Below are 11980 nucleotides of genomic sequence, written 5' to 3'. Positions count from 1 at the left end.
GCAATGCAACAATCCAACAATCTTTACAAGGTATCAATGGATATCAGTTCTTATAGCAACTTATTCTAAAATAGAAATATTAAGGTTCCAAGCATCACATAGTTCTTTATTAATTATGTTTGCAGCAATCTGATAATTAACTCATGTAATCGGTTCTTGAGAGTGTCCTTAATTCGATCAATCACCTGTATTGTTGTTTCTGCCATATGCTTAAATAGCCAACAATTCGTTTCCTTCCATATCTGATAAATACAAGTATTTCAAGCTATGCAGAGTATGTTTTGATCTAATCTTATTTCTTGTAGAGGTATACATTTGATTATGAAAAGTCATGAAATTACTTGGCAAAGAGTTAAACTTAAATTACAAAGTACTGCCAAGTGCCAAGATTGAAATAGAAAACCTTTAGGTCACGCAAATTGCAGGAGATGATTCAAGAATCATGATCATATAGAAAGACAATGCCAACTTGGCGGAGTTGGTTGAAGTTTTGGTAAACGTCTTAATTTCTTCATATCATTCTGCTTCTTCTGCTGCGGATTGTAAAAACTATGGTCACAAGTAAATGTGCAAAATAATAATAAATAGTGGTTCTCAATTTCAAGTAATTCAGGACTCAACAAAAAGATCAACTTTAAATCACACAAGAAACCTTCACTGATATGCTTATTTGCTAATTTATGAATTATGATGATATCACTTTTTTTTTTTCTGAATATTATATTTCCATCAAGGTTGCCCAATATCAAGTGCAAGTTCCAAAATCATATTTAATTTGTTAAAATAACAAAAAATTCCTTTAATTGGTAAATTCCTATATTTTTATTACATCCAAACATATTCTAATTTTTAATTTGCATTTAAATAAATCTCTAACCTTTAATTTATGTCCAAATAAATTCTTAACTTTTAATTTGTATTTAAATAAACTCTTAATGTAAATTAATCTTTTGTTCGAAATAAAAATTTATTTAAATACAATAAAAGTATAAGAACTTATTTAAGAAAAATAGAATAAGGTTTTTTTTTTTTTTTTTTAGTATTTTAGCCTATTTATTATAAGAAATTGATCTCTTGTAATAGGTATTTATATTAAAAACAATTTGTTTTGGATTGTTTGGTTGACACGTGATAAATTTTTTCCTACAAACTCATAAATTTGGTCATAAGATTGGAGTAAAATACAGCTAGCAACGGCAAAACCAAATTTGGAGACTATGTTAATTAAGCCTGTCACGTTTGCAAACCTTGCCGACCTGGCGTCACTAGGCTGTGAGATAGGTTAGGATGTTTATATGATTAAAATATATACAAATAATTAAACATGTAAATCATGAACAATAATTCAGCTAGGAACTACAATTTGGAGGATTCAAAGCAGGTGTTTCCCTTATATAAGTTTTATATATATAGCAAAATTATTGTTAATGTTTTTGTTAATAAAGTAGGCAAAACTAATCTAAATTCGAAAGATTAAAACAAACTCAAATTTGATCCCGATCAATTTAATTTGTTAAAAAAATTAATAATTTAAGTTTAAATTAACTTAATATCAAAATCCAACTCGGGTTCATTTTGATTTGAATTTGAAATTATTCCAACTCAAAATAATTTAAAATATATGAAAACTAAGAAATCAATTCGAAATTATTGAACTTAAATTAAGTCTAATATTATTTTTGAAAAATATCAATTTAATTAAATCCAACTCTTATAGTCTACCACAAGTATTACAAGAAGATTAGTATTTAGGTTTTAGCATATGCCATTTGACCTGTTTTCAAATTCGCAGTGGAGCCAGATTTTTTACAAAGGAAAAACAAAGAAAGATTTGCAGTAAAAGAAGCCATATTCTTTACTTTTAGGCCGGTAAAGCTGCCATGTTTTTGTTTTCATTTCGGTCCAATGTTCATCACAAATGACATATTCGATAATTTAATCATGAGACGATGATATAATATGAACACGATATAAAAATAAGATATAAAAATAATACATCTTAAAATTATAATAATAATTATATATAAATTTAATAAAATAAAAAAATTATATTTCATATTTTTATATCAACATAAATTATAACACAATTTTTATCTAAAATTAGATATGAATATTGAATAACCTAATCTACAAAATAATTAACTAAGCCACCAAGAGAATGTCTTTCAACGCTCAAGCCTATCCGTTTTGAGAGGTCCAAGACCAGTAACAAGTTTCTCAAAAATAGTCCAAACATGTCCAAGTTAGGGTTGCAAGCCAGTTGGCCCATCAAATTTCTTGAGCACCCCATCACACAACAAGCTACATGATACTGAATACCCTTTCTTTTTTATTTTTTTGTTTTTTTTTTTTGTTATTATTTGGACAAGTTACTCGCTTGATTGAGAAAAAGAGGCAATCCAACCGCCTTTCTACTTCGTCCATTTCTCCATTTGTGTGTGTCATCCTTGTGCAGGGGCCATGCTAATCTCCTTGCTCACTATGAACCCTTTATCTGTATTTCCCAAGTAAGCCAAACAAAGAGGGGAATATGCACACTTCTAACGTTGCACACAAGATATAGTTTAGTCATATTAGTTCAATTATGAGTAAAGTTAAACAATATCAATCTTTTTCATTCTTAAAAGCTCATAAATAGACATACAGACTAATAGAATGAAATATCTAAAGGAAATAGTGAAGGGTTATAATGTAAAGCAAAAAAAAGGACGAAAACCAAGGATGGTGGATATAGTAGCCTACAAAGAGCCAAATCTCACCCCATTGGAAGAATTCAATATTGAAGAGGCAACAGGGAAGTGGCACATAAGACAATACTCTGTCTTCCCAGTTATTGCTGCCCCTCTAATTGATTCCAAATCTACAGTTTTGAAACTGCAAAAATTTTCATAATGTAAATAGCCAAGGTAAGGATAAAAGAAATTGCCATAAAGTCACACATCCTGATTCATGTTATGTCTATCAGATATCAAATAGAGGGTCTAGATACTGTCATTCGGTAAAGATGGTGACAGTGGCGGGATCTCATATGAGCCTGAAGAGCACCATCAGACAGCCTACATTCTCTCTCACTATTAGCCTCCACCAACAACTAAAGGAATTTTCCTCAGTTTGTCAATCTTCCGAGCCAAATCTAAAGCCGTATCTTTCTTCCCCTCATCAAGTAGAGCCTGTTTCAGATTACTAAACATATTGGCTGGAGGTCGAATACCTGCATCCAACATTTCCTGAAAATACTTGCAAGCATCATCTAACCTGTTCTCGTGACACAAGCTGTTAATCAAATCAGAGAACATATGCATTCCCGGAAGCACTCCCTTGGCCTTCATCTGACCCCAAACCTGCGTTGCCATATCCACTCGCTCCTCATTGCAAAACATCCTTGCTATAATTTCATAAGTACTCACAGTAGGCTCACAGCCCGGCTCCCTGGACATTTTCTGGAAAACTAAGTAAGCATCATTTGTCCTTCGAGCCTTTATCAAGTGATGAAGAATTATATCATAAGTTCTTGAATTTGGACCGACAGAATTTTTTCTCATCTCATCAACCACCCGGAATGCATCATTCACTTGCATTGACCAACAATAAGCCCCTACAAGAGAATTATAAGTAGGTGCTTCAGGAGCAAAACCATAACTCTTGGAACGTTCAAAAAACTGACGAGCTTCACTTAACCTCTTGTCAGAGCCCAACCCATTAATCAAAGTGCAAAAAATATGAGGACTGGGCTTACAATTCTTTGTCTCCATCTCATGAAACAACTCAATCGCTGCATCATACTTCTTTGCCCTACAATACGCACTGATCAAAATACCATAAGTTACAACATCTGGCTCGAAACCCTCATCTTTCATCTCTCGATAAACCTCATTTAACCTCAACAAGTTGTGTTCTTTTCCCCATCCTTCCAACAAAATGGTGTAGGACTTAATGTCAGGGACAAACCTTCTCCTTTTCATTTTATCGAACACTTTGTTTGCTTTCTCAACGTTTCTAGACTTAGACAAAGTATCAATCAATCTATTAAAATCCGATGTTTCAAGCTTGAAACCATATTCCTCCATCCTCTCAAAAGCCTCTATAGCCTCTTCAACCTTCCGGGCTCTTGCGTACCGCCGCGAAATCAATGCAAAAGTATCTTTGTTTAACAATTTTCTACTCTTCATGTCATTCACCAAATTCCATATCAATTTGAACTGCTTAATCTTACCCAAAGCTTCAATCAGCGCATTGTAGCTTTCGGTATTATATTTAAACCCTTTTTGCTTCTCTGCCCATGTAAAAAATGACATTGCAATGACACCCGCATTGCTTAGCCTCTTCAAAACCTCTACAACAAGTGAAGGGGACACTTCAATTGAAGCGTATTCGAGCAATTCATCGACACGAGAATCAGAGTGGTTCGAGAGGAGTATGCAAATTTTGGCAGCGTCTTGTTCGAGTTTGGCTTCTGCTGGGTTCTTTTCATACGGCTCAACAGACAATTTTTTCGGCGATAAATCCTCGTGGATCGATCTGTAGATGATGCGATAAAGAGTTGGTGGATACCCAAACCAGGTTTTGTGCCCTGGAAGCGAGTTGAGCTTGAAATTTTGATGTTTGATGGATTTCTGAGAGTGAGTGGCAAGTGATCTTATGCAAAGAACTGGAAGATTGCGTTTTCTCGGGGTTTTTGACAACAAGTTCAGAAATCGAAGTAGACCCATTTTGATTTTTGAGATAAATCCAGAAATTTTCTTTTCCTAGTTTTCACCATGCATCGTTTGATTTTGTTGTTCCCAGAGGCGTTGCAGTAGAAGATTTATACGTGCCTCGTCTGCCTGGGGAATTCTATTTACCCCTATTTTTACTTTATACACCTCACGATTATATACATTCTAAATTTAAATTTTTTATTTCCATTAAATATACCTCATCTTTCCACATTTTTTTCTTCTTATTTATTCAATCTCAAACCAATTAATCCCAAATTGCGTATATTTTTTTAGTCTTCCATTGATAACGAGTAACATTTCAAAATTTATTTCGTTTAATTTTTTTTAAATGCATATGAAAATATATTAAGATTTATAAAATAAATTTTATATAATTTGAATTTTTCGAAAATAAATTTTCAAAAAATCTTTGAAGTTTTCAAAAATACATTTATGAAAAGTTTTAAAAGCTTTCGGAATCAATTTTTGTTTATGAGAAAACTTTGAGATTATCAAAAATTCATTTCTAAGAAGTTTTTAAAATTATTGAAAATTTAATTTCAAAAGACTTCATTTTCAAAAATATAATATAAATTTCAAAAATTGATTTTCGAAAATATATTATAATTTTTAAAAAATAGATTCCCAAAAACATAAAAAACCAAAATTCGATTGGGTATAAGAGAAAGAAGGATGAAAGAGAAGAAGAAGGAAGAAAAAAGAAAGATGAAAAAGATGAAAAAATTATAATTTATTAAAAGATAAATTTGATATTTGTTATGTGAGTATTTTTGAAGGAAACTATTTTTGAAGGAAACTTGATATGGTGTAAAGAAAATTTTGGATAGCATATTTGACAGCTCCTGTCTACATGGATAGTTAATTTGTTGATATGTTTATTTAATAAAAATTTTAAAATTATCATATCATAATTTGATAAAAAAAATTATTGTATTATAATTAATAAATTATAATTCAAGTGAAAACAACAAACTCAAAATATTTTTTATTAAATTCATATTTTAATTCATGTTTGTATATGCTTCAAATTAATTAGTCTAATCAGATTCTAAAAGGATTGTATAACGAGTTAATGACCACACCACTGACTTCCTTAATATGCCTATATGTTGCAAATTCTTTAGCATATTCTTCCTCTATATAGAAAAGAAATCAAGTTCTCTCAGGGTTCATTATGCGAGAAAAAGGTCGAGGGATGAACATAGCTAAGCAAAAGAAGAGATTTTCTCAGCCTGTTTTCTTACAATTTCTTGCTATAAAATCGTCCTATTGCTGGTATGCACGAGATGGAACTATGATAACAATACAACAGATTTTAATGAATGAATGCTTCCAACATCAACGTGCCAAATGAAAGGTGGGTTAGAACAAACAACAGCAAGCAAATGGCAATCCTCTGAATCATTGTAGACTTCTGGGTGGCTTGACCATTAAATACTAACCCTGAAGCCAACAACGCAGAGCAAAACCTTAAGTGAATTCACTTGTTCCACCTCAATTCTCGCATCTCATATAAAAAAATATGGTAGGGTGATAAGACGAAACCCCAAAAATTAGGCAGACAGACCAAAGAATATATCTCATCTGATGGTGCTCTTTTGAATCTTTCATGAAATTTAGATGCAAGGGCAACTGAGCCTCTGAAATATTCACCTCTTAGTACCCCTTCATGTGCATTGATTAGACTGTGAATTCCAGTCATCAAGAAGGTTCGTTATAGTTTCCTCAAACTTCTTTGCCTGAGGACCAGGCTTCAAGACATTTACATCACCCCATTGTGAGCAGGGATCCATCAACCAGCTCTTCCGGCCAGTGCACCATGCCCCTGGGGCAGCTTGGTATCGCCCACGCTTGAGGATTTTTTCATCAACCATGTCCAACACAGGATCATTTTTTCTAAACTGCCTTGCAAATGCTGCTCCACTTTGAGCCATTTGATCATAATCCGAAATGTTGAGAAAGTGGGGATCCATCTTTGGAGGACTGTCCCAGATCATATATCTTAAATCACTGTTTACAGTAGTATTCTTGAACTCCAGTGAATTGCAAATGACAGAATGGAAATAGCTTTCTTCAGATAACATAACATTGTTGAAATACATCAGAAGGGTTCGGGGAAGATTATCCCACCCAAAAAGGCAAAATTCCAGAAAGGATCTGCTTAAGACAACCCATGGGGAACCTGCAATGCAATACCAGACTGTAATGAGTGTAGTCTCTCCAGAGAAAAAAGTCATAAATAAATTTTTATGAATAGCAATGGACATCGAAAATATCGATCGTAGACTTTGCCTGTGAATATTTTAAAAGCATCAGGCATTTGACGTTTCTCTGTCGCATGAAAGATTTGGGTCCTCCTAGCTAGGTAAAGCCCGGGATCAACTACAATAGGCTGGATCCGTTGACCTCTGCATAAAAAAATTGAAACAATATGATTTACATTTAATTACAACTGTACAGCAAAAGAATCTATACATTTCATGAAAAGGGTTTGCCTACTCTTTCCACCCAAGATCACTAGTATGATCAATGAAATTGAGGTCCCTCCTAACAGAGGAGAACACGTGGGACAAATCTGAAATATGAAATAAAACAAAAAAAAAAAGTTAGTACAATTACGAAGAACAGCATGGTGATACAACAGAAGAACAAGTGAAATTACAAAGTAACATGATGAAGGAAAAAGAGGTATAGGACAAGCAGGAGAAAAACCTGCCATCGAAATCTCAAAGAAGAAATGCGGGAGGCATCTGAGATTTTATCCAATATGACATCAAAGTTTGGCACCAATGACCCATGGATTGGTTGGCACCTTTCCTCTAAAAGTATTTTAAGTGTTGAGCTTGAGAGAATAAAATAAAGGGAGGGCTATTGGATACAGGGCTTTATAGCCTAGTTGCATCAAGAACTAATTTTAGAATTTTCCATTACATTCTGTCTAAAGCTTCTCTGTAACGGAAAACCAATTCACATTTTTCGATATATCCTATCAACAATGAAGTAGCAATAAGCAAAAAGTATTTCAGAAGTTTAAATCAATATTCAAATATTGGTTTCAACATGATTATTTATAAGCATTAGGAAAAATCAAAATTTAAGTCAAAAGTGATAGATGGTATCATAAATAACTGTATTCATAGACCTGAGTCGCCTAGTTGCAAAAGTTTTACTTTGTCCAGACTCTGCACCCAAGCATAATAAAATAAGTAAAGAACACCATAGATTTATAACAGTTTCAGCTCCACAAATGAATATATCTTCATTACAAGAATTCTTCTGACCAAAGTAACAAAGGATAGTAAGCCCCTTTCTTTCCCTCTAACTACTAAACCTAGTAATACTTAAAAACCAACCAATTGGTCATAGTACAGACAGCTGCAGAAGCTTTATTCCATTCTTTTTTATTATTTCCTTTTGTAAAGATAATATTCAGTTTTCTTTAAGAAAATGTTAACTTTTTTTCATCCTGAAGTAGGCCATTAATGAAAACAGATACAATCTATCACTAGAAAGGTTTCTGTAAAAAGAAAAGATATCACTTGTTTCTAGCCAGTAAAGCAAATGACAAGATTTTCTGCAACCTCTGGTTCTAACAGCAAAAGGAAAGTGGCCCCGTGTCTAAATGCCAAAGGGTATTACCTTAAGGATCTAGCTTCATATATAAAACTACCAATAATTTCAGAACTGATGTACAAACAACTATTTCTGGCCATGTCAAAAACAGGCCTAGAAATTGAAACGTCAGGAGTGCTGGACCAGAACCATCAAAAAATTAAGCAAATCACTATTCTATCAATGTAACAAATATTTTAACAGGCAGAAATTTGGTCCAAAAGTTGCTTCCCTTCACTACTCTGCAGATCTCGACCCAAAAAGGAAACTGTAGGATTGGAACCTCATGAATCATCAACATAAATCTGCTCGAGACTCTCATTAAGAAAAAAAATATGTCAGTCATCCTAAGACATACTTTCTACTATCCAGTGTCTCAATTTGATACCCTCACTGTCATGTAATGGCAAATTCGATTACAACAGATAATAGCTTCAAGAGAATCTTCATTTCATAGAGGCAGGGTTTTACTAGATGCTTTCCAATCTAATCTATTCTCAGGACCAGATTATGTCTTTTAAAAAACAATTCTAACAACAGTTCTCATCTAATTGATAGATTTATCACCAAAATCATTGTTAGTTCCATTTCTGCATTCTTAAAACTGCCCCAAAAAATAGATTACTCGTCACAGCCGACCCAAACTTCCATCCAGAAACCTTTCTTTAGTCAGTACTAACACCTACAGTTTAAGTAAACTACGATATTGATAACAAGTAACATCACATTCTTCTTGGAATCATGATATTATAGATAGAACTAGAAATTAGTCAGAAACATGATTAAAATCAAGAATTTTCTTTGAATCATGTACAACATTCCCGAATCATATCCAGATTTTTAGACAGCAGGAAAGATTTTAAGATTGGAAATGTAGCACCAAAATTTGGCAGAATGAATCTAAGCAAAATAGCAAATGGAAGAAAACTTTCTGTGGAGGTAAACAATTTAATTTATATACTGATTACACTGATTTCCCAGCAAACAGCAACCTAAATCCAATTCGGAGCCTTTAACCAATGCCATTGATCATGAAAAACACCTTAATAGAAAATCTAAAATCCCATTTCTTATGAAACCGCACGTCACATACAAAACCAATGCAAATTCATCCAAATTTCAAGTGATTTCTAATAAATCAAGAACTTGTATATCCAAAATCATACTTTTTCTCCGAATCAAAACCTGAATTCTCGTAGATACTCCTTACAAAAGAAAACAACATAAATCCAAAAACCAAAAATCAACGAACCGAAACCACTTACCGTCTTGAGTAACCAAGGGATAATCCGAAGCACTCAAAGCAATAAACCAATCCCAGCCACGATCAACCTTCATCAAAACAGCAGCAGCATGCAACGTGGCAGCAATATGCGTGGAACCCATATAAGAAAACCGATCAGGCTTCCCTATAACATCCACATTTCCAAAGCTCCTAATAGCAGGCACAGATTTCAAAGCCACCGCCAACCTATACCTTTCTTCATCAGAAGCATCTGCTCCGAGTTGCAACAAATATCGATTCCTGGGATGATAGATAGCAAGCAGTAGCCTAAAGATCCGGTCTTTATCACCTTTTCCACCAAATATATAGTACCCAAAAGCAGGAGGATAATGAAGGCCATGTTGTACCAGTGAAGGGAAAGGTCTAGGGGAGCTGAAAGATGAGATTGAGTAAAGTAAGAGGAGGAGAATGGAGAGAAATGTAGCGGAAAAAAGAGTGAAAAGCCATTTCTTTTCAGCTCCCATAACAATAGTGCTTTAAGCCCTTCAAAATTTGTAACTTTTTTTAGGTAAATTTTGAGCATATGGGTTTATCGATGATAAAAAATTTGGGTTGAATTTGGATTTTGAAGATTTCAGGAAATGGGTATTTGGGGATCTTTTCTTTCAGAAGACTGAACACCATTGATGATAAAATCTAGATCAACACAGTAAATCTTTTTTTTTTCTCCTGAATTTTCACTTTGTAATGACAATGAAAATGATTCTGTGTTTATTTGATAATGAAATGAAATGCATGGAGTTGAACAGCTAACTAGGGTTAGGGTTTTTTTATTGTGTTCTGTTTCATATTAGATTTGGTTTAGGTGGAGAGTAGATTGAAGTTCCATCACTTCTTGGATTTCCTTTGCCGTTTATAATTCCATCTGATTTTTTTTTTTTTAATAATTTGATCCAAGAAAAGTTATGCAGTAAACTAACTTTTGCTTTTGTCATTGCGCGTGTTGCTAATTTTTCTACCTGAATATTCACGAGCTTGACTTGTGCGTGACATAACGCGCTTCCGTCAAGGACACACCTCGTAAATCACTAGCGGCTAAATATTTCGTCCCTCACATTTGAAGTTGCTCGAATCAAACTTTAACTTTTAATTTTAATAAATAAGATTTAATGTATTTGAGATATAACAATTAAAGATAAATAAATAAAATTTGACAAGTGTATTTCATGCACCATTAATAGTACAAAAAATTTCAAAATAAAAAATGTATCTTTTTTATTATATTTTAAGATTTCAATGACAAAAATTATTTTATTTTTAAATTTAATTTAAATAAAAAATTATGAAATTATTATTATTTTTTAAAAAAATATATTTGTAAGTGATTATAACTCAATTATAGATTTTTACTATTAACAAAATTTTAAAATGATTTATAATATAATTTTTATTAAATGATCATTTAAGATATTTTTATACAAAAAATATTTTAAATGATACCATTATAATATATGTCAAAGATTACTTAAGAAGTTTTTGTATAAAAATATATTAAATAATTATTTTATAAAAAATTAAATGATTTATAATATATTTTTATTAAATGATTATTTAAGATATTTTTATATAAAAAACACCTTAAATGATTATTTTATCATATATGTCGAGGGTTATTTAAGATTTTTTTTTATATAAAAATGACTTAAATAATTTTTTTATTTATTTCTTGAATATATTAGATTTTATTTGTTAAAATTAAAAAATTAAATCTTGATTTAAGAATCCTCAAATATTGAGAAACAATGAGCATTTAGCCTCCACTAGCACATCGGCAGAAGATTCAGTCATATAATATAAGATGCAGAAGTGGACATCACGCGCTCAACCTATAAGGTGGGGAAATATTCGATCTTGAAGAATTTTTAACTGTTGTTTTCACACATAAAAATCAAAATTTGCTAATTACACAAAAAAAAAAAAAGGACAAGGGTCAAAACTTAAAATAGAAATTTTCTCCTTTTGCTCATCATTCCAAAATTGAAAAAAATTTTGTTCCATCTTGCATCGTGTTACGTGTAGTGATGTGATGGAATTGACCTATTAATTTTAGTTTGGATTGATGTCGGTACTTAAATTATAATATAATATTTAAATTTTAAGAATTTATAATTTAATTTTTAATTTATAAATCTGTAAATAATGTGATATTTTTTAATGCTGAAACAATGCATGAAATAAAAAAGGAAAAAAAAAAATATCAGGCAAAGATGAAAAGGATACGAGGAAGGAAAGAGAAGGCATCGGTTGGAGTATGAGACTTTGAATGCCGAGGCAGCAAACTCTGTGGTTGTGGTAGATGCTAGGCAAGGGTCGTTGTCGGTGAACAAAAAGAAATCAAAATGGCTTGAGGAAAAGGTAAAATCAG

General features: G+C 32.2%; 2 protein-coding genes across 2 annotated transcripts; both read right to left on the bottom strand.

Annotated features, from left to right (window-relative positions):
- Positions 1–2582: 2582 nt before the first annotated feature.
- On the bottom strand, positions 2583–4883 carry LOC111288204 (uncharacterized). Its single transcript, XM_022878989.2, has one exon. The coding sequence runs from the start codon at positions 4707–4709 to the stop codon at positions 3075–3077; it is 1635 nt and encodes a 544-aa protein (XP_022734724.2). The 5' UTR covers positions 4710–4883; the 3' UTR covers positions 2583–3074.
- A 1037-nt stretch (positions 4884–5920) lies between these two features.
- LOC111287870 (beta-glucuronosyltransferase GlcAT14A-like) lies at positions 5921–10510 on the bottom strand. Its single transcript, XM_022878543.2, has 4 exons — positions 9596–10510; positions 7218–7293; positions 7011–7126; positions 5921–6900 (listed from the first exon to the last, which is right to left on the bottom strand). Exons 1-4 carry the CDS (start codon positions 10077–10079, stop codon positions 6386–6388), a joined length of 1191 nt encoding a protein of 396 aa, XP_022734278.1. The 5' UTR covers positions 10080–10510; the 3' UTR covers positions 5921–6385.
- Between the last annotated feature and the right edge of the window lie 1470 nt (positions 10511–11980).

The sequence above is a fragment of the Durio zibethinus genome, chromosome 4, assembly GCF_047325235.1.
Source record: "Durio zibethinus cultivar Kanyao isolate XHJ-2024 chromosome 4, ASM4732523v1, whole genome shotgun sequence".
NCBI lineage: Eukaryota > Viridiplantae > Streptophyta > Magnoliopsida > Malvales > Malvaceae > Durio > Durio zibethinus.
Note: the sequence above shows the minus strand (reverse complement) of the source record. Positions and strands in the feature narration are given on the sequence as shown.